General features: G+C 41.3%; 1 protein-coding gene across 1 annotated transcript; it reads left to right on the top strand.

Moving 5' to 3' along the window:
* Positions 1-3: 3 nt before the first annotated feature.
* LOC113149207 (cAMP-specific 3',5'-cyclic phosphodiesterase 7B) lies at positions 4-18,165 on the top strand. Its single transcript, XM_026341136.1, has 14 exons — positions 4-247; positions 2,955-3,015; positions 7,595-7,963; positions 11,395-11,484; positions 11,949-12,112; positions 12,239-12,302; positions 12,445-12,540; positions 12,633-12,733; positions 13,221-13,352; positions 13,452-13,543; positions 13,737-13,881; positions 14,026-14,122; positions 14,323-14,403; positions 14,546-18,165. The coding sequence occupies exons 2-14, from the start codon at positions 3,009-3,011 to the stop codon at positions 14,758-14,760; spliced, it is 1,653 nt and encodes a 550-aa protein (XP_026196921.1). The 5' UTR covers positions 4-247; positions 2,955-3,008; the 3' UTR covers positions 14,761-18,165.
* Positions 18,166-23,202: the final 5,037 nt, after the last annotated feature.

Here is a 23,202-nt window from a genome sequence, read left to right on the forward strand (position 1 = left end):
AAGCGGAAACTTCCCGCCGCCCGTGTCAAAGCCCGAAGTGTTCGTGCAGGACGAGAAAAAGGTCAGACACCGCTCCGTGCTGGGCGATCACACGCTTTTAAAGAGCCGTCAGCCCGAGCCAGAGGCGCCTCTCCGTCCCGCTGCGTGCGGTCCCGTCCCGCGCTGCCCGTCACATGAAAGCACCCCGCAGGCAGGCAGGCGGTCCCCGAGCAGCCACCATGGTTCAGTGTGCGGTGTGACGGTCGAGGTATGTAGACCGGGAGTCCCAGCTGTGAGTGACACATGGCGGTACATGTAGTAGTGTCCGAACTACTACTACCGAGTCTGCAACCACTGACTTAGTGTTTTGTCCATGCACCATCCTGCATGATGTGACGTCTCTAGGAGTGTGTTGTTCTCCTCCGCGAGGGCTCAAATGTTTTGATTCTAGTAAGTGAGCTTGTGGTGACCTTGGAGTTTGATGATGAGGGAATAGTTTGTTTTTTGGTGCAGGCTACTTCATGTATATTCTATAAGCTGCAGTATAAGGGCCTTGTGTATTATGGCAATGTGTCACGTCACTGTGTTGACATTTTTACAGCAGTCAGCCTGCAGCATGGACACTGCAGAGCACATGTAGACAGCAGGCAGGTGTGTGTGTGTGTGTGTGTGTGTGTGTGTGTAGGCTACGGTGCATGTGTTAAAACAGTTGACAGAAAGCTTCACATGCACCCACCTGAAGTTCTTACTGTAAACACTGTGGTGGCTCTGTCAGGTGAGGCGGTCTGGAACATTGCGGCATGAAAGAGCTTTCAAGTTAACTTTTGATTTTGAAAACACTTAAGATTGAAAATTATATATATTTAATTCAATGTACTGCAGAGCTTCTTAAAGCACCTTATTGTTTACCTTTGCAGTGTAGTTGCCATGAAGATGACTTGTGTAGGATTTGTATATTCTGCTCTTTACTTGATGATGGTTCAAGCTTATTTCTTTGCTTCCCTTGTTGTTTTAGTCCATAATTGTTTTTGCTGTCCATATTAAATTTCAAGAAATTATATTTGATCTGTGAAAAACAGAAGAGTTGTATTTCAAAGAGGGTCTTTGTACACTCTCTCAACTTGATTGTTAACACACACACACACACACACACAAATGACGCTTTCAGCTGATCTGATAAAGTTGACTTATTGCAACAGATGCTTACACGGCAGCATTTAATTAGCAAAAGCTGTACTTGTCATAAGCCTTTTTCACCTTTTCCATATCCAGTCATACCATCTTTTATGAATATATAGACCTGCGCACTGAAAACATACCGTCGTACCCTTAAGCAAACAGGGAGAGAAACCTTGAATCGAGGGCTGTCCAGATGAGGTGAATATTGAAGTCAGCACAGAGCTGCGTGATCATGGGGGGAAAAAAAACGACAAGAGGGCATCCTGTAAGCATACAACAACCACGTGGGCTGTAGGAGCGAACAGTCATTGCCTCTGGTTTGTCTTCATCCACCCGTTTCCTACCCGCCAGTAAACAACAGCGCGCTAATTTAGATGTAAATCCTCCTACTCAAAGAACACTTTTATGACTGTCTTCCTCCAGAGAGGTAACACTGAACACTGTGTAATAGCAGATAAGAGATGATTTGTTATGTACTCATCAGGTCAGCTGAGGTACCTGCTTCCTATTTAATGTGTGTCTTTGTCTTCATGTTTGCTTTGACCAACACTGCTCAGTGAACTCAGTGCACTCCCGCTCTCTTCCACCATGTACACAGATGTTGAGCCATTCTAGCTATTATAGCCATTACTAGCTATTATAAATAGATGACCTCAAATAGGAAATGTACTGAGCTGACTGTGCATGAACTACAGTACTGTACAGGACTATGGGTTATAATCACACTCAGTATCTAACCTCAGATCAGGTTAGAACTTACACTGCTTTGTTTTAGTTCATCAAAAAAAAAAAAAAGAAACTTAAAGATTAGCAGGGTTGATTTGAAAGCAGGGACACTGATGGAAAAGTATCTGCCAGCACTCACGCTGGACAAAAGACAAAAAGAAGTCTTGATCAGTAAGGATTCACAAATGGAGGCTTGAGATTAATCAGATGTGAAACAGTTAGTTAAATGTCAATTTATTATATGAATATATATATTAAGATATTATGACCTTATAATTTTCTTAACTTTTAATGTTTCACACAAAACAACAATAAAAAGACAGTAAATGTTATTTGAGTCCTGCTTTTTGTGGTCCTTGATCACTATTCAGCTACTTGGTGAATGTTTTTAGTTGGATTAGTTCATGGTAGAAGAAATGATAGTGAGTTGATGTGATGCACCCCCTGACCATGAGGAAAATCTTGTGGAGGCGTGTGATTAATGTGCAAATTGTTTATGCCATTTTGTTGCCTGACCCACTTTCTCTGCGTTGCTGGCCAACGGAGACACATGCCGCTACCGGAACGGCAGATGTCACTGTCACTAAATGCACCTACTCTCTCTTGCTCACCAAGATGATGAATAGTCTTTGGTGTTTTTTATCCAATTCCAAAATTATGATTCAGCTTAGGATATGGAACAAAACAGATGAAAGTGAGACGCTGTAACATAAATTGTTAAACATCACCATAGTAACAGCTGAGTGGATGCTCAACACGATTGACATCACGCATGGTAAAAGCTCAATCTTCACTCCTTTTGGACATTATAGCCAAAATAATTAAATTATAATGAGCAAGCTATATTTTAAATTAAATTTAAACTTGTGCATTTTGACGTCTTGTGGGGAAAATCATTGGCGTGAAAGTGGTCTGTGAATATGTGAAGCCTCGCAAAGAGAGTCACATAACTTTGGACGCAGGCTCTGTTTATCACTGACGTTTCATTGATGCTGTTCGATTGCAGTGTGTATTTTTGGGTCTTGCAATATCAACATGTCTTTCTCTCTCCCTCTTTGTTTCTGCCACAGAGGTGTGGAGCTGTCGCATTTGAAAGGTCGGAGCAGAATGCCATACAAGTTCGCATGCTGGGTAAGGAGACCAACTGACCTGAATAACTCAAAAAGGCTGTTAATATATGTTGTCAGTAACAGATATTTGGTAACTCTGCTTCAGGCTTTCACTAACCTTTGGCCCAGTGTAATCTCTGACAAACAGGGAAACATATTGATATCTCTGTACCCACTACAATGGGTCCAGTTGAATGCTGAAACAGCAAGTTTCATAAAGCTTGAGAAGATTTCATGCCTGTGCTCTAGTTCAAGTGTTGAGTTTTACTCAGATCATGGGTTTTGAAGTAGTGTCTAGACTGGAAACAGTAAAATGTAGCTGTTTATCATAGCTACAGTATCAGACCTTGATGATTCAGACCTTGAAATGTAGCCAAAGCCGTTTTTTTCCCCCATATTAATGTCAAAGTTGTTTAAAAGTTTCCCTGGGGGACGAAAAAGAGTGAAAGCTTGAAGCAACCTCAAACGTCTGACAAAAAAGGTAAGGTCATGCATGTGCATAACCATTGCCAAAAAACAAAAGGGTGTTGCACATGTTCACATACTGGCACATGAAATAACAAAAACAAGCAGAAACAGTAGATGCCAACCAGACAAACCCACACACACCATTTCATTCACTGGCTGACCCAATTCTCTACAGTGGCCTGCCACAAAACGTGACCAGTGGCATCATTAAAGGGAATCAAAAATAAGACTGGTCTGTACTCTTTATTCTGTGTGAGTGTGTGTGTGCTCATGTGTGTGTTTTGAGACACTGCCTGACATTGAGGCAGAGACTAGTCATTTGGAGCCAGCAGTCCACTGGCAGACTCACAAGTTTACTCACCAAGACTCCCACTAATCTTGTCTACTCTCTGATATCTTTCTGTCTCATTTTGCACAATAATCACTGTTTCACTGTTTCTTACTTAGTGTCACATGCCTTCTTTTCACACGTCCACGCAGTTCTGAATCTTCGATCAGTTTATTTGGTGCTGTTGTTCTTGTGCAGCTTTATTCACATGTTGGCGTTCATTAAAGTGTGATACAGCCCTGCACCTCTCATGTTGACACTGTCACACTCATTTGGAATAAAAGTTTTAGTGACAGTTGTAGGCTTAATTAAATAATTAATTATAATTTTATAATTATGATTTGGCATCGTCCCTGAACATACAAAGACTAGGCTCATTACAGTGTGGAGCCTTGCAGTCTGAGATATTGTGTTAATTTGTACGATGAGAAGAGACACAGTAAATGTCACACAACGGTGAAGGAAAAAAAGGGAAACAAGAGGTAAAGTGGTGCAGTGTGCCGTGAGTGAAAACTCTTGTGTATTCCAGTTCATCAGGTTTCCCTGCAAAGCCATAGCTCACCTGAGGTTCACCTCAATTTAACAGTTCACTCACCTCCAGCGAACCACACAGTTTACAGTGGTTTTGTCTCATCACAACCCAAATGTACAAGCTTTTGTTTGTTTTCTACTTTCAGAAGTTAGCAGTACGAGAAGGTTTTGTTTTTGTGTGAAAACGGTTCTGTGTGTGAATTACTTTTTTTGTACTCCTACGGTATGTTCCTAACCTAAAGAGCGAAACTGGAGGTGAACTGTTTTCGATCAGCAAGTCTGAATACATGTCACTGGTGATTAGAGAGACTATTGGCAATACAAAGTAAGACTAACTACAGTGGCAAGAAAAAGTATGTGAACCTTTTAGAATTTTGTGGTTTTCTTCATTAATATGTCATAAAACCTGATCTCATCTTCATCTTAGTCAAGAATATTGACAAACATAATGTGCCTGAAATAATCATACAAAAGAAATTGTGATCTTTCATGTCTTTGTTAAGAACAACCAATACTAGTGTGCACTCTTGGAATACTGACCTCAAAAAAACGAACTGGGATCTTGTTAAGAATATTAGTTTGAGGGTGTGCACTAGAGCTACTTTGACTCAAACCTTTTGAGTTTGCGAATATATGCCTTGCCAAAAGAAGCTTTTAGAGGATCTACGATTAAGTTCAATAAGAATTTAGGTTTTTCAAAAGGCTGGAAATGATGGAAGTGGAAGTGATTTTAAAGATTTTGGAAATTCACCAGTTTACATTTAAGCAAACAATCTACAAATAGAGACACTTTGGGGCTGTGGCTGCTCTACCAAAAACTGGGCGGCCAGTTAAAACAATCCCAAGAGCACAATGAACACTCATCAAGGAGCTAAAGAAACAAGCCAGAGTGACAGTCAAAGATTTTAAGGCGTCATTGGAACTGCCTGACATCTGTGTTCATAAATCTAATCGTAAAACAACAAACAAGCAGGGTGTCCATAACAGGACACCACGAGCGAAGCTGCTGCTTTGTAGTAAAGAACGTTTCTGCACGCCTAATGTTTGCCAAACAGCACACTGACACTCCACAGCAGTATTGGCAAAATGTTTTGTGGACTGATGAAACAAAGATTGAACTATTTGGAAAGAACACACAGTGCTACATCTGGCATAAAAAAGGTCACTGCGTCATGAAAAGTATGGTGAAGGAAACATCATGACTTTGGCCTGCTTGATGCATCAGGGCCTGGCCAGCTTGCAGTGATTGGGAGGAAGATGAATTTCCAATTGTATCAAACATTCTTCAGGGTAATGTGAAAATATCTGCACATCAGCTGAAACTCTGTAGAAGCTAGGTGATGCTACAGGACAGTGACCCAAAATATACAACAGAATAGCTTCAGAAAAACCAAATCCACCTTTTGGAGCAGCCGGTCAGAGCCCAGACTTCAACCCAGTAGAGATGGAGCTAAAGCAGTTCTGCCTGAAAGAATGAGCTAAAATTTCTCCTGATCGATGTGCAGGTCTGATCCACAGCTACAGGAAGCGGCTGGTTGAGTTTAATGCTGCCAAGAGGGGAGGATTTAACCAGTAATTAATTCCAAGGGTTCACATACTTTTTACCACTAGTACTATGAGATATTTATGGTGGCTGATATAAAGATCAGAAATGTTTGTGTCATTATTTTAGGCACATTATATTTGTCAGTAGGTCATGTCATAGGTTCACATACTTCTTCTTACAACTGTAGGAGCTTAGACTTAAATTCCAGCTGCTGCTTACCACTACTACAGAATAAGTATTCACTGAATACATTTTGACTAATTATTGTGCTCTATATCTCACTGTCTGCTTCACACAGCGTGACACAGCCTGTATCTATTGTCGTGGCGTCGCTCTTAGTCTCCTGATTTCATGCAGTCGACTCCTTGCGCCTGATTTGTGACATTCAAGGCCATGTGCTTGTCTGCGTGAGCGTGTGTCAGTCTGATAATGATAGTGATTATGATTATGATGTTACTCGAGAGTATTTCAAAGTTAAAAATGGGTAATATAATGGGTACAGCACTGAATCCTCCATGTTTATTCCTATGTGTACATTCATTTAATTTTAGTTTGTCTTTGACGTGTCGTCCAATATCCTCCAGGAATACAATGTTTCAAACAAACTCTGCTTTTATAAAAAAACTAAAATTTAAGCTCAAGGCTGGTAGGCCACCTGTACAGGAGAATTCAGAACAGATTAAGCAAAATAAACGCACTCAACTGTTTCTGTGCCAGTAAAGCCTTAATGAATGGTGACTCACAGCATACAATGTACCCTGTCTTACCTAAGCAAGCAGAACAAGTTCATTATTGGGTTTCTGAGGAGTATGAGCATGTATGCCCAAAGGTTTTTAAAAATAAGTGAAAAATTTGTAATAAAAAAAGTAGACAATGACTTAATGAGTTGACTGATTAAGCTTTTATTTCCCAAAATGAGTTGCTGGTTGCACCTTCCTCAACTTAAGTGCTGGTAATTTTATTTAACATATGATTAGTTGAAAATTGAATTAAAACACTAAAACCTGCACAAACTGGTGTTAAATACAAAATCTGTGTGACTAGACTTAAATTTGGCTGCTAATATTTGCCATAGATATGCATGTGTGCGGAAAATATGTGAGTTTACCACGTAGCCGTGCTCCCACTGACCTGACTATGAGAGGATGAGCCCATGAACCCAAAGCCCAAAGTTAATATTCACACAAATCTGCTGGTCTGTTGTTGGGATTGCAGCATACTGTACTGTATAGTCAGAGTAAGAGAGTGTGTGAACGAGCTCGGTGGGGGAGAGGAGGGGCTTTTAGATTCCACAACAACGCTGGCGCGAGAGAGACTGTAGAGGGGAGAGAGAATGCGGCAGAAGGAGGGAGCAGACTGTCAGTGGCCGACTCTGAGAAAGAGGGATACGGACAGATTCTCTTCTTCTTTTTTCTGGCCTTTTCCTGCTTCACATTTTTTGTCATCTTTTTTTTTTTTTCTCACTGTGCATCCCTTTGCGCTCAGTCTTACTGTTCCTCTATCATTTCTGCTTCAGTTTCTGTCTCTCGCTGCAGTCTTTGTTCTGCTGTCCTACATCCAGACTTGCTACAATCTCAATCTGTCCTCCTTATTTTCCGGTATGGATACCTGACAGTTGAGCCTCTCCTTCTGCCATCTCTCTTCCTCCTGTGTTTTGTTTGTTTGTTTTGTTTGTTTCTTTTTTGTACTGCCATCCTTCTTTATTGCCCCCTTTTCACTTTCAACCAGTCTTTCCACACACTTGTCCAGCCAAACATCTGTCTTTGTGTGGGGTAAGGATGCCAGTGTTAGAGGAGCTCTGGGGCCCAGATGTAAGCATGCGAGACTCTCGTCTTGGTGTTGGGGTTGATGTCAGAGTCTGTCCAGATGAGGCTCCCCACTCGCCACTATGGGGTCCACTCAGGACCCCTCCGGTTACCTGTGGAGGCCTGTCGCTGGCCCTGGAACTTCCAGCTCTTATAAGGCAGCTCAGGACAGCCTGGAGGGTGCGCAGAGGAGGCCCTCGGGGACCCGAGAGAAATCAGGCAAGCACTTGGGTGGACACTGAGAAGGAGGAGGTGAAGCAGGACATAGAGGACAGGAGCACACATCTGGAAGGTGACTTGCACATAATATGTTAATATAATTACATGTTATAAGTACAGTAAAGCTTATGGAAGTCAGATTTCTCATAAATGTTTAATATCTGATGAGTGTGGCCTGTTCGCTACATGAAAGTGTAAACAGGCATCGCGTGTCTCTAGAATTCAGTTATGTTCTTTAGGAGGTTGCTTTCATAAATACGGTTTTCCACCTGACTTTTCGCTCTGTGCCTGCATCCGTTTTTGACAAGTGCATGCGTGGGTGCATATGTTCGTGTATGTGACAGATTATCTTTGACAGGTTTCCCTCTGGCCGCATGTTTATGTGTGCGTGTTCTTTAGGTGCCGTGGGTTGAGACGAGGTTCAGAGCAGTTTAGGCAGCTGGGCAGAGTAGACAGTGAAATGAGGGATTTAGGGTTTAAAGCCCGGGTGTCCATTAAATAAAGCTGTGTTACCATCTGCTGAGTTGCAGCTGTACTGATGACACTGATATGACGCCATCAATCAAGCCCCTGTCTGTGTATCTGGAGTGTAACACCAATGAAACTAAGTAACAATGAAAGCGTGGTAGGAATTACCTTAGTGAAGGAGCAATTATCTGACAAATCCAACACTACATGACGTGTTCTAATCACACTTTATTGTATAATGTAAAAATTGTGTTTTTGGTCTTAAGCCTTCTGCATCATTAATATCATTTTTCTGTTAATGTCAGATTTCATTGTTTGTTTTTTGATAATGGTGACCTTATTGCTGTTTGCTGCTATCAGTGTGATGCAGTAAAAGACCTGACTGTGATATAAGTGTGTAAACAAGATTAAAGAATACTAAGATTGACAGTGATTTCCTGATAGCCACAGTTGAAAAAAACATGCAAATCCAAGTTAAATGAAGAGATGATTCATACAGTGGGGAATTACCTGTGTGCAGATTCTGACTCATTAGGTGGAAAATGGACAAACTTATGGTTTTTCGGTGCCTGTGACTTTTCCTTTGAACTGTGATGTAGTTGCTCATTCGCTGACTCTTAATAGAGGGTGAAAGTTTATCTGCCCAATATTTAGTGTCACCACATAAAGCATGTGTTGGGACATGAGATAACTTGTCATGGTGATGTTGAGTCATTCTACCACTTACTACAGAAGTGAAAACATCCAAATATAATAGAATTATGAACAGTGAAAGTTACAACAGGCAGTGTTTTAGAGTTCAGTATCTTTGGTAATGCCCAGATTGTGATGACCAAACACCAGGATATTTGCTAATTGGTCACCAGTGACAATGGCCAGCAGTTTCTTAAATATATGCTGTGCTGCACACAGCAACTGTTGTGATTAGAGAGGCAACTGTGTACACAGTACTGTATGTATCTTTTTATGTACATTTGAAATCCCACGTTGTAACCACGCAGCAGCCACTGTGTGTTTAAAACAGTTTGTATTCAAGTGTTGGCACTACATATGGCACAAATGTGTCTGACTGTGTCTTTCTGAGAAGGAAGAAAATACCCTAAAGCACAATTTGTGCCGTAAACACCCACTGATTTAGTGAAGCCAAGTGAACATATTGCTATCAGTGCCCCGTGTCTGTGTGTGTGTGTTTGTGTCAGCATGTGAGGATGATGTGTGCCAAGTGTGCGATCTTGTTTTCGCATTTGGAATTGGGGATTTAACCTCATTTGCAAGTGTATGGGTGCATGACGAGGCGCGTGTGCATCGCCGTGTCTTTAAACACCCTTTTCAACTGATTCACGTTTTCATCCCAAATGACCCAGTTCTGTTCGGTGCAGAGACAATGACCTATTTACCGCACAGAGAGTTAAAGGAAGAGAAGAGGGAAGAGGAGAGTGGTGGAGGGGGTGGGAGGAAAGGATGGATCAGGTGGGGATGGTGGTTGTTGTTGAGCAGGAAGGAATCAAGGATGATGGGAAGGTTTAAGGGGTACCAAGGGAAAGAGAGAGAGAGAGTGATGAGGAGGGCGAGACTGAAGCCAGAGGTAGGAGAGGAATGAGGAATGGAGTAACACATAAAATAGAAGTATGGAGAGATAGCTGGAGTGAAGGAAGAGAGCCAGAGGCTGGTGTCTAAGTGTGTGTGTGTGTGTGTGTTTTTTTCCAGATGATGTATTTCCTCCTGTCTTGCCAAAATGCAGGATACAAGAGCAAAGAGGCTTTCCCCCTTTTCTTGCTCAAACTAGGCCAGCAGGACTCTTCTGTCTCAATTTAACAGGCTGAGTCACTTTGCTCAAGCGCTTTATATTTGTTGAACTGCCACAAGCGTAAATAGGGAATAATGCCGCTGTTCCACTGTGTGTTTTGTGTACATCTACCTTGGCTACTCGGCGCACCACATTTACCGCAACCACATTCCCTTCCTGCAAAGTTACTCACACTTTGCTCAGACAAGGCGAGAACTGTCAGCTGAACGTGGACTCCCAACCCATTAACAGGTAGTTCAGCTGTTCTTGTAAGAGGGAGTCACAGTGGTGATGGGAAATTGCAACCTCTGGGACATAACACGCTCCAGTTCCTCACATGTGTTCTGTAAATTATTTAGTATTCCCATAGTTTTTTGTTTATTCAAGTGTAACTTTTTTGTGTTGGGACCTACTCCTGTTGTGTGTTCTTGTCACTGGCCTCAGGGTGTGTGGATTGCACATTTTAAACAGAGGCAGCATTCACTATTCAAAGATCTATTGCGCTGTTGTGTGTTCCCGTTCTGTCTGATAGGTGCTAGCACAGCAAGGATGAACATTTCTGCAGACATTTCCTGTGGAAAGAATTTATACAGTAGACAAAAATGCTTGATATTCTTGTAGGGGAAAATGTATTGTCAGCATGTCAGAAATACAGTACATGAGCCCTGAAAACATGTGAGTAACAAACATTTCCTTTGTGGAAAACATTTATTAGCCTCTATTAGAAAACCTATGTAGTTCACTCCTTCTGTTTGGTGAGCCACTCCAAAAACATAGTACTGTGTGAACAGAACCTCCAGTGCAGTCACGGCAGCACCACCCTATAAATAATAAGTGTTGAGACATGCACCACAACGGCTGCATCATCGCATTCGTATCTGGCAAACTCAAACCAGATTCAGGATGTTCTGTTGATGTGGCGACATGAAAGATCCCCTTGTTTAACAAAGTCTGGTTTAAAAACAACACTAAATCTGCTTTTATGGGGTTAATGATGTTGAAAATCCACGTACAGCGCTGGGGAACACTTTGCTGGGTTGTCCTCTCATGACCCTGCTGGCAGCTCAACTTATCATTCATATCGTCAACCTCTCGCACGCGTTCTTTCTCTGCTCTCTTCTACCATCTCCCTTACCTACTTCCTTCTTGGGAGTCTGAGTCATTCATACAGTGGCCACAACAAAAGATAGATGCGTACATATTTCAGATTTTCCCATCTCTTCTTCTTCCCCTCTTTTCATTCCATCTAGCCGATGGTAGAGTGAGCACTGGTCATGCTGGTGTGTTGCTGGCTGAGAGACGAGGCTCCTACCCGTTGATTGACCTGTGCATACTGAAAAGTAAGTCTCCTCTGTCATTTAAATACAACTCGCTATGCATTCATTGACCTTGTCAGCAATTGTCAGTCCACGAACGCTACTCTCATCTAGTAACCTTTTTAGAATTTCATATATTTGTATGATTTTCAAGAATTGGATACATGTTTCTATCAAGATCTAACATTTACCCACAGGTTCCTATAATATTTAAGGCACATTTTACCTGTTGTAAAGATGTGGCCAGTCAGCATTTGTTGTCATTAAGGCTCTATCTAACATCCTCTCAAGACAATGCAGTATGGGATACACCTGTCTCTGTACACAGCTCCGAAATAGAATCAGGCTAATTGTGCATTATTGTGCAAATTAAAGTGGCTTTAGGTGTACCTAAATGCTGGGACAGAGTTCCATACATTTCAGGAAATCCAAAAACTGGGTTTATCAGATGCTCATCTGTCACTATTGCAACGTCTTTATAATTTTAGCCAGCACCCAGCAGGGGGAGGTAGAGTCTGGCACCAGGAGAAAGGTGAAGCGTCTACTGAGTTTCCAGAGATACTGTCACAACTCCAGGCTGCTGAGGGGGTTGGTGCCACACACCCCCGGCTCCCTACACCTCCTGGACGACGACTACCTGGGACAAGCTGCAGTACGTACACACGCTGACATGCACATGGAAACAAAGGTCGAGGCAACAGATCTGCATGTCCAGCGTGAATCAAACTTAATTAATGATTAATAAAATTAATGAGAGCTGTTTGTCTTTTTGTTGCAGCATATGTTATCAAAAGTAGGCACGTGGAACTTTGACATTTTCCTCTTCGATCGTCTTACAAATGGTAAAATTACTCACGTTCTTATTATATTACACCATCATGATACCTCCTCTGTTGTATCTTATTATTATCTTTGCCTAAGTACATTGAGGACAACAAAATGTCATTTTTCGTACGTGAGTATTTTTGTGTGTCAATTCTTTAGGTAACAGCCTGGTGACTCTGATGTGTCATCTTTTCAATGTCTACGGTCTCATTCATCACTTCCAGCTGGACATGGTCAAACTGCACAGGTTTCTGGGTAGGCTGCTTTATAGAGTCATTCCACTCCTTCATGTTTTTTGTCTATTTATTTATTTAAATGGGCTTTGACGTCACCTTCTGTCTTGTCAGGCATGGTGCAGGATGACTACCACTCTCAGAATCCCTATCACAATGCTGTTCATGCCGCAGATGTCACTCAAGCCATGTACTGCTACCTGAAGGAGCCGAAGGTAATGAATAATCGCTCATTCACTCACACACTCTCAATCTCTCTGTTGACTCTCTCTCTCTCTCCTTTTCACTAACACACACACTGAAGGCGAGTCACTTGGCCCAAACTTCTTCTTGACATATTCTATTAGCTCCCCTCCCCGAGGGATAATTCTTGTTCACTTAGCCTTGACAACACATCCATCCTCAGCCTGGAGAAATCCCTAAAGCGCTTTGACCAGATTAAGTGTGTCTGCATCTTTCCCTTTATACAGTAATTGCTTTTGTGTCCTAGCACTGTGTGATCCACCTATTTTGTTAAAAGCACTTACATAAATAAATTGAAATCAATACAGCACCGATGCTTGTGGGCTCAGGATAACTACTACGCACTCATATAAGATGACAAGCGTGCATCTTCTCTGATCAATATACCGTTGTTGTCCTTTACTGACGCATGTGAAATGAAGCAAGTGCAAGTGACTGTGGACCATTTCTGTGTTGTAGCTGGCAGAGCAGCTGAGTCCTGCAGATGTGTTTCTGGGTCTCATGGCGGCAGCAGCGCACGACGTGGACCATCCTGGAGTCAACCAGCCCTTCCTCATCAAGACCCGGCACCACCTGGCATCTCTCTACCAGGTACACAGCACGGGCACAGACATGTGTCAGTGTTTCAACATGTGTGGTGTGTGTTATGTGTCAAACCTGTAACACTTTGATGTTACTCGTGTCGTACAGAACACGTCTGTGCTGGAGAGTCACCACTGGAGATCAACTGTGGGAATGTTGCGAGAGTCAGGACTGCTGTCCCATCTGCCTCCTGACATGTCGTAAGTGCACACACACTAGAACCTGTGTGGAACATATCTTGCTATTTAAACATTCCTGTGCTGCAGTTACTTATAATTTAATATCAAACCCATAATGTAGCTGTTGTTGGTGCAGAGGGACAGAAGAGTTACAATATAGGCATTAGTGGTTGTGTTGTTTTGGCTCAGTGGTGCACACACCTCCACTCTGCAGGCAGGACATGGAACAGCAGCTGGGCTCTCTCATCCTGGCTACAGACATCAGTAGGCAAAATGAGTTCCTGTTAACCTTCAGAGAGCATCTGGACAATCAGGACCTGGACCTTCAACTTGCTTCACACAGGCACTTTATGCTGCAGGTATAATACATTACGTCCAGTTTATGTGAGCATGCTCCCACCTATGCATTTTCAGAAAAGTCTCTCTTCATCTGAGGACTTGCATTTATAAAACAAGGCTAGCGTACACCTTCAGTATGTGTTCACTGTTCTCCTTGCCTTCAGATTGCTCTGAAGTGTGCAGACATCTGTAACCCATGTCGGGTTTGGGAGCTGAGCAGACAGTGGAGTGAGAGAGTGTGTGAGGAATTCTACAGACAGGGTGAGTAAAGAGTCTTCTCAGTTCAAATCAAAACCCAAATCCTTATACACTTTTATTACAGTAAAGTAATCACCAGCAACCAGTAGAGGTCTTTGTTCACAGTAAACTTGTAAGAGTACCAAGTGGTACTGATTAGTATTAATGTTAGAATTCAAAATGTAGTAGTTTTTCTGACTGTTTTCTGGCTGTTTATCAAACAGGTGACATGGAGAGAAAGTTTGACTTGGAGATCAGTCCTCTGTGTAACCAACAGGCTGACTCTGTCCCAACCATCCAGATAGGTGAGCACCAGAGTGCGTGCACACAACCACTACGTAGCAGCACAACCCAATAATCTTCAGAAGATAAAAACACCACACAGTTAACAAATGCTACTTTTACACTGTGGGGCCCGGGGGCTAACAGAACTACTGTTTGTTTTAGGTTTTATCTCCTACATCGTGGAGCCTCTGTTTGAGGAGTGGCACCGCTTCACAGACCCCAGCCTGCTCAGTCAGACCATGATGGGTCACCTGCACAAAAACAAGGCCCGCTGGAGCCTCCTACGATACGCACACAATTCAGAACCGCAGGCACACTCGCAAGCCGAGAAGCCTGGGCCCGAGGGTGGAGGTGGAGAGGGCGAATGCATCCCTTAATCTTCCTCTTGTCTCTTGGGGTGTTTTATCTTCCTGTCTAAATGAGGGAGGGGAGCGTTAATCCACCTCCTTGTTTGTCCTCTGGCATATTTTCTCTCACCGCTGGTCGCCCACAGGCTCTGAAAGCGGGAGCACAGAATAAGAGTGTGGCCTTGTTGGTGAAAAAATGTCTCCCTCTACTGGAGAGGGAGGCAAAAAAAAAAACGAAGGTGGAAGGTACAGCAGTTGGATGGATAAACTTAGTAAATAAATACCAGTTTGACAAAGCCATGCCTCGCTCTTTAACCCTGTGATGATAAAAATTGTCACATAATAAAGGTTATGGCTGTTAGCAGAAGAGGGATCAGTGAATATTAATGTGTTTTTTTTTTACAATGCTGCTAGAAGGATAAAGAAAAGCCAAAATTCTATACAAGTCTATGAGTCAGCTGGACTGTGCTGTAAGATATTATAAAATCTATGAATGAAAAAGAAGACTATATGAATATATCAACTATATTATGCTTTTTAAACTTTTTCACAAAACATATTAAGCTTTTTTCACTTATTTGTCTTTTTTTGTACAGCTTGCACTTCTGTTGGATGCTCTTTCATACAAGTATCTCACTTGTCTACTTTTCACTCAAGTGCGTTTTTAACTCGAGCACTAAGTCGGTACGTCAAGCTACTGTGTACTGTAACATGTACTTTGTTTTTGATGGTGTGTGTAAACCGTAAGACTGAATTACTGACACAGAGCAGCTTCAGCTAGTGCCGCGGAGTTGCTCAAACACTGATGTCAACCATCGGCGGGACGTTTCTGGATTTGAACTGACTCACCTATGTGGAGAACACAAACGAGAGCCAATTAAAAAAAAAAAAAAGAGTTTGTGTTCCCTTAATGTTTTAAACAGTGTAATCTGTATATATTGTGATGTACAACCACAGCACGTCACAGGCCAAAATCTCTGCAATGTGTTCATCTTTTTTATGGGGAACTGCAACTGTCTTGTTGGTGTTACCTTTGTAATACCGGTTTGGGTGCATTGATTTATTTGGTAACCTCACTGTACAATCACATCTACAAACAAAGCCTCAACAGCTACTTGGTCTGCCTGTGAAACACGCTTTGTAATGGTGTTTTTTTTTTTACCATGCTTCCATACACTATCTAACTGTTTCTGCCTCTTCCTCTTCACTCATACCAGCATACAAACACACACGCACACAGAGGTGTAGCACCTTGTTTCCTGTTTAATCTTTCGCCCAGTAAGCATCACATTGGGTTTTACACTCAGTGAGAGTTACAGAGGTGCCAATGTAACGCATATACATCAGCTCACTGCTATTTTACCTCTTTAAATTTTTTTACACTAGTTACATGCACTGTGTGCACTGTACCTGATGTCATGAATGGACTTGGGCCAATTAGTACCTACAAATACCTCTAATTCTAATAACCAATTTGTTATATCCTGCAGTTAGTATCACGACATTTAAGGTGTCTGTTACAGATATATACTTCATTTATCATTCTAGATGTGTACTATTCATTGTCATATATATATATATATGTATACATAAATATATGCATTATGTCAATAATGATATAACCTAAAACGAGGCATAACATTTGTAATTACTGGTTGGTCCAAGTATAAGACATACCAATATAAAACAGTATTTTTATCATCACTCTGCTCTAAACACATGTGGATAAGGTTGTCACATTTTGGTTTCACGTCTGCTGTGTACATGGTGCTAACAGAGGCCCAGGCCCCGCGTCTTCCTTCATCTTTAGTCTGATCTATTTATCTATATCCTATCTTTGATCTATAGAGAAATGATCTAGGTTTCATTATTCTAACAATCCAGCCAGCACACATACACTGTCTTCTGTAGGAATATGAAATGTTGAAAGTTAGAAGTTATGTTCATCTAAACTATAAAAAGTAATGTAATCATAAGTCTCAAAGAAAAAAGTTCCAGGTAAAATGTTTCTCTGAGGTGCAGGGCAATAAAGTGAAGCCACTGGTTAAGTTGTAACTAAGTGGCTATATTCTTATCTGTGCATAGTTCTGGTGATGAATAAGTACTTACATTTTGAATATGTCCTCACTTTGCTCAAACTCTTACTGTGTCTGAAGTGCTGTTCTCATTGGTTCTGATCGTTCTGCTGGCATGGAAAAAACAGCCTACATGTGTCAGCCTCTCTAAAAAGCCTGACGCATGTAGATGACAAATTTACTCCAACATACACTGACGTACTCATTTAGACGAGTTTTAAAGTACATCTTTGTGAACTCACAACATCACCTAATGCTACCTACAGTTGCAGCGTTTGACTCTTTGGAACTGCCCTGGTGCACTCCTAGATGAGATGGCAGGTCTTGGGCTGCTTTGTATTTGAATACCTCTCATACTCAGCACTGATACAGGGTCACTGAGCCATACTGGTTTTACTAACAAATACAAATAAGTACTTTGAGTGTTTAATAAAAGTTTTTATGCCAGAGTGATTATTATACAAGATTCACTGTAATTATCATCTTACTACAGAGAAACACACAGAATAGACAAAAGCTAATAGAAATATCAACTTGTTTATTTTTTAAATCCCTTAAAGGGTCATTTAGTGCGGAAGCAATGAATATCAAATTACAAATCCTCTGGTGTATGCCACCTCAGATTAAACAGCATATCCAATAATTAAACATCCACGTGGTATAGTGGAGGTTTATCCTATATATCATTTTCTTGTTTGTTAAGTTGGTCAGTGTCAATCTGGTGTGATTACTCCTAATAGAGAAGCTTCAATTCTGTTTTTTAAATGTAATTTTTGTTTTGTTTTACTGTGATCAGCCTACTGTGAAACTGAACTGACAAACTGAGATTGATGCACTCTGTGACAAGATAAACATACTGTTGTTGACACAACAACCTTTAACAGCAGTTTTAGGGTTTTTGATCATATCAACGTGATCTTTGTGAGTCCACTTGTCATTGAATTTTAGATGTTAAGATTTTCATTGTCTCATTTATCTCTACCAGGACGTCTTTGTCATGAGCTGGGGTGCTGAGATGACCTTTGACCTTGAAAAAAATGAGTTGAGAAGAGCGACGAGTGAGTGAATTGTCTGGAGCTTTTGGTCAAATTGAGCAGATTAAGACTTTTTCCTAGCAGCTGTATTTAAAGTCTAATGTCCCTTCAAAAGAAATTAATAACAAACTTTGACCTTTCAGACAAAGCCCATAAGATGATTGTTTGCACAGTGGTTTATCATGTGATCCAAACTGATCTGATGTGAATCTCTGTACTTTAGCATTTCGTTGTGTCATCTGACATCTTGACTGTATATCAATATGTGTTTTGACAACCAGCCACTGAGCACTGTGAACAATAAAATAAGTGTTTTTCAGTCAACATCAGACATGTATGGCTCCTCCAGTTGCCTGTCAACAAATTGCTGTGAGTGGGACTGACCATTAGATGGCAACAAAACATTTCAGTGGCTCTGTGTGTGAGGGAAAACCTCTCGTCAAGGCGGAGCGAGGAGGCGATGGGGGGGGGGGTGCCATTATGAGCGCCTCTCCCTGCTGCTTTGTTTACAGAGTAAATAAAACAGCCTGTCAGCCTGTGAATTGACATGATGATTTCTGTGATGTAAGCATGGCTGGGGGCTATGAGCTCATATGTTAACAAAAAACCCTAAAGAGAGAGGAAAGACGGGCTGAAATCAAACAGCGTGAAGTTGGGTTTAGTTGTAGTTTACAGGGCAAACAACGGAATATGAGAAGCTGAGTGAGTCACACTGTTGAATCATGTAACTGTATCCTGAGATACTGTAGGGAGGCTGTTAGCATTTGCTAAACCATTCGAAATCAATGAAAGGTATAAAGCAGAGTTGCAAACAGAAGAAAAGAGGGACAACAGGGAGGGAGAACTTAAAGCAACAACGGAAAATAGCTGTTAAAGCGGATTAATGAGGATTTAGTATCCACACGAGAGGAATGGAGAAATGTGAGGCCACTAGAAAAGATGGATGGCACACAGAGCGAGATAAAGCGCAGTAAGCAGAGAAGTGGTACCGACATTGCAATCCCTCCATTTGCATAGCTCTGGTTTGCATTGCAAATGAGGCTTGTTGATTGTGACATACTCAGAGTCTCCTAGTGATTGGTCACCTATTAAATCACATTACATGGAAGTGTGTTTGTCGAGTGGAATCACCATCCTACAATGTCGAAATTATAGTTTAAACTTTTAATGCTACAACTCCACCTTTGTGTTTTGTTTTTTTTTGTTTTTTTTTTTGTTGAGGTGGGGTGGGGGGGGGGGTGGATGGGGGTTGAAAAGGCAGAGAAGTTATATTGGTAAGACCTGAATCTGTTCATCAGAGCATGGCATCCAACATCCATTCATGCTTACACTCCTGTCTCTCCATCTTTGTGTCTCTTATTGAAACACACACAAACACACACACACACACACACACACATACACATACAATTCACCTCAGTCAGTCATTATTCACCCAGCATGTGTCACTGTAAATATTGACACTGAAAACAAAGCCCCCTCTTTAGCCCCTTAAATGACAGTCATCGAGCCACTCCCTCTGTAAAAACACTCGCTCCATCAGCCCATCCTGCTGATAAACCAACTACCTGGAAAGGGCTTCTTTTTTTTTCTTAACATGCACAAAACTATTGCTGGATTACACGGAATACACCCCGTTCTTTAATCAAAGTAAAAGAAAATGGAGCTAATTGCTTCTGTGCTGAAAGTGCCAACTGAACTGACACCTCCTACCGAGGGATGAAGAGTAATGGCTGTGGCTTCCGAAAGTGAAAAACGAAACCTGTGGTGTTCATGTGTCTGTCTTGCTTTGCCTGTCTGACTACTCTGCTCTGCAGTGAAAGGGTTAATCTCTTGTTGTTAGTCACTAAGTTGCCAAATGTACTACATTTGCGCACTTTCTTTGCAGTTTCTTTCTTTCTCTCTTTGAATAACTACCATTTATGCCAGTGTCATGCGTCGGCATTAGCACCGTGAAGACGACTACTTCTCGTTTGAGCATCTCCGTCTCCGTCTGGACAGAACAGCTTGTGTGATACGTTTAGAAGAACCATGTCTCACTCTATCTCTGTCTTTAACTCACTGTTACATACATACAGTCACCACAGACCAGATCAGCTATTCTATTTTCAGTTTCATAAAATATAGTGTAATAAAAGAGGAACTACTTACTACTAAGTAACCCATTCTCTAACAACTATATCTTTTTATTTTACCAGGATATGTGTTTCAACCAATGGGACACTTTGTTTCTTCTTCTTTTTTATCTTATGCCTCGAACCATATGTTGTAGGGGCAGAAACGGCACATACATGTGTAACACTAATCTTGTGGACGTTAGGTGCACCTTTTTTTTTTTTTACATACCAGCCCTTCACATCATATGCACATCCTCCTAACACTTAAAGTTACCAATTCAAATTGAAAAATCCACACAGGTTTATCTTTCAAAAACCACAAGCTGGCACGTCATCACTTCTTTATCACAAGAGCCTATCTCATGATATTCATCTCTAAAGTTAAAACATCCGCCTCACATCTCTCATTTAAATGTATTCTATAACTACAGGCCAGAGCTACTTATTGTTGTGGCTGTTGTAATAGTTTGTTGGTTGTTTGACTTTATAAAGGATGTTATTCTTTCATATGTATGTTCTTTGTTCGTAGGTCCCTCTGCAGATAATTATGCGAAATAATATCTTAAGAGAATAAAGGAAATAAACGTCTGATGTAAAAGAGATCTTTGAAAACTGAGTAAGGGAAAATATAATATTAACATAGGAAACCAAGGGTTCTAGTAACTAGAAGAAAATATATGTAACGTGTGTCTACCCGACTGTGATCATCAAAGCTCAGCTAAACCACCAACATTTGGCTTATTTAGACTGTGCTGGTGGTTTTGGTCAAATGTATAGAATTTGCAAATCTACATGCTATCATAAAACTTTTGATTTAAGTCACACAAACTCAACTGTAAACCGGCGAGTTTGTACTACATGTCTCTGAGCATCAGGTGGTTTCCAAGCAGCACTCTGTGTTGTGGAATGACTAAAGCGTACAATTAGGGGAAATAAAGGGTTAATTTGTAGTGCAGTATTGAGATCTGTAAAATACAGTACAGCACACGCGCACATTCATAAATACACTGCAAAGAAATGTTTGCACGAACAATGTCCAGGAGCTAAACCCCTGTTTGCACCTCTGACTGTGCACATGTGTGTTCAGATCTCTTATCTTACTTTTTTAAAGCCCTATCCTTCTGCTGGAACTCTGAACAACTGATACACAACCCACAGAAGCACGCTTACTACATTTCGCCTGCTCCCTGTGGTGTGTGCGTTGATGTACAGTGCAAACGATGGACAGTGAGCGCTCTACATCTGAGCACAGTCGCTTGTGTTTGCAGGGCCGTGTGGTGATTTGTATTTCTTGACTTTGTGAGCATGAGCGTACAGATTTGATTGCTGCTTTTTTGTCAATTTGCATATTGCAAATATGTGTAGGCTGATGAAAGACGTTTTATCTTCAGAAAAGTACATAACGTACATTGGGATTTTTAGTGTTTTCTGACCATCTGATCTAGATGCGGCTGCGGCCTGATTTCACTTACGACTTGGGTGGATGTTTATTTCCAAGGAAAACGTTCATTGCATGTGGTGACTCACTCCTTATTAGGTACAGTGAAAGTGTTTTTGCAATTTCTCACCAAAACATACATGAGGTGGGCAGTATGGTTTCCTGTTTTATCTCCTGCTGTGTATCTTATTTAAACCTATACCCTCTGACTGACCTTTGACCTTCACAGTACCACTCACAAATGTGTAGTTGTGCCTATATGGATCAAATCTCTGCATGCGTCTGTGGGTGTGTGAGCCGAGCTTCAAGAATGGTGGCAACAACAGTTCCCATGATGCAACTGATTAGTACATTTTCCAGAAGTAAGAAAACCACATTCAAAATCCTGTCAAGATTTCAACCATCAATAATAAGAAAAAATAAAAATGCAGGCTTATAGAACGACCATAAGAGCGTTGGTTTATGGATTTGAACTGTTGGTTAACCTCTTTAAATCAAGGGCCTTTAGAGGCTTAGGCTATTAGTGGCTGGAAATGCATCTTAGAATTTGAAAAACAAGTCCAGGGTTGTTTTTGAACAAATGACGAATTTAATGGGGAATGCGTGAAGTTGCTTATGCTAATGAAACAGAGAGTAGCCCAGATGAACAGTAATGGCTCCCCATGCAACTAATAATATCCAACTCGTGATGAGTAAAAGAGATGATACAACTATTTAAATTAGTCTAATTATGAGTTTTTAAAAGTGCATGTGGGCTGCATGAATGACCTTTCACTTGTAACAAACCAGATAATATTTAATTTTGTGGTGTTAAGATACTGTTCAATTCATTTGTAAAAAGGTGAAAATCAATGAAGCTTATCTAATTAAACAGGTATCATTTTATTCTAGAGTAATTAGCATGACAGTATAGTTGCCTGAAAACACTGTAATTGAGGCCTTGATTCACAAGAAGCCAGTTCTCCAACTGGTCTGTGCAATACCTACTGAGCGCCGCTGAGGGAACACCTGGTGCAAGCAGCTTCCTGTAAGTCGTGCCTCCTCCTGTTATTAGAAGTACAGGCCGACCTGCTCTGCCTGTTCCTCTGGCTCTGCATCATTAGTCAAATCATATTGCTATCAAAGTCTTATATGGGTGCAGCAATATTGTTGCTGCTGTAAACAAGGCGTTTAGTTTTGGATTAAGCCATGCATGCCATTGTTTATTTTGTCTAGATTTGAGGGATCCATGTGATGTTTGTTTGCGGTTTGCATGGCCAGGTTTTATGGTGGGTGGGTTTATCTTTCCTGCATTTGCAAAGAGGCACATGGATACTACAAAGGAAGCAAAAGTAAACCACTTTAATAGTGATGCTCTTCTGTAAATGACACAGGAATGATCTTTGTTGCCCTTGATGCTCCTGAAAGGAGAGCAATGGTAAAATAGGGTAAAACAGATGAATACATCTGCTAGTTAAAAGTAATGAATAGACCACTGTAGATTACATACATCTGAAATTGACGGTACTTGAGCTCAAGTTCACCACTTAATCATTGTATCCCTTATCCTGTTACAAGGCAATCAAACCGCAAGCAAACATGAGGACATTTAACTCACAGTGAGGGTCACGGTCGTGGCTGGTGGTGAATCGGTGTGTGAAATCCAAACCTAGGAAGGCCAGCAAGTTCTTCACCCCTCAAGCATCAATTAGCTCAGAACAAAGGCTTTCCTATGACTAGCAACAATATACTGCAACTAGAAGCAAAGCAAATCAACCTAGAATCTACAATGTGCCCTCAAGCTGATGTGGGTGTTTGTGCTCCACACA

This window comes from Anabas testudineus, chromosome 24 (assembly GCF_900324465.2).
Source record: "Anabas testudineus chromosome 24, fAnaTes1.2, whole genome shotgun sequence".
NCBI lineage: Eukaryota > Metazoa > Chordata > Actinopteri > Anabantiformes > Anabantidae > Anabas > Anabas testudineus.

What these genes read in the sequence shown, in the direction of transcription:
- LOC113149207 (XM_026341136.1), top strand. An exon ending in TGACCTGTGCATACTGAAAA is followed by an intron (nt 11,485 to 11,948) that starts GTAAGTCTCCTC and finishes TTATAATTTTAG; the next exon opens with CCAGCACCCAGCAGGGGGAG. An exon ending in ACTACCTGGGACAAGCTGCA is followed by an intron (nt 12,113 to 12,238) that starts GTACGTACACAC and finishes TTTTTGTTGCAG; the next exon opens with CATATGTTATCAAAAGTAGG.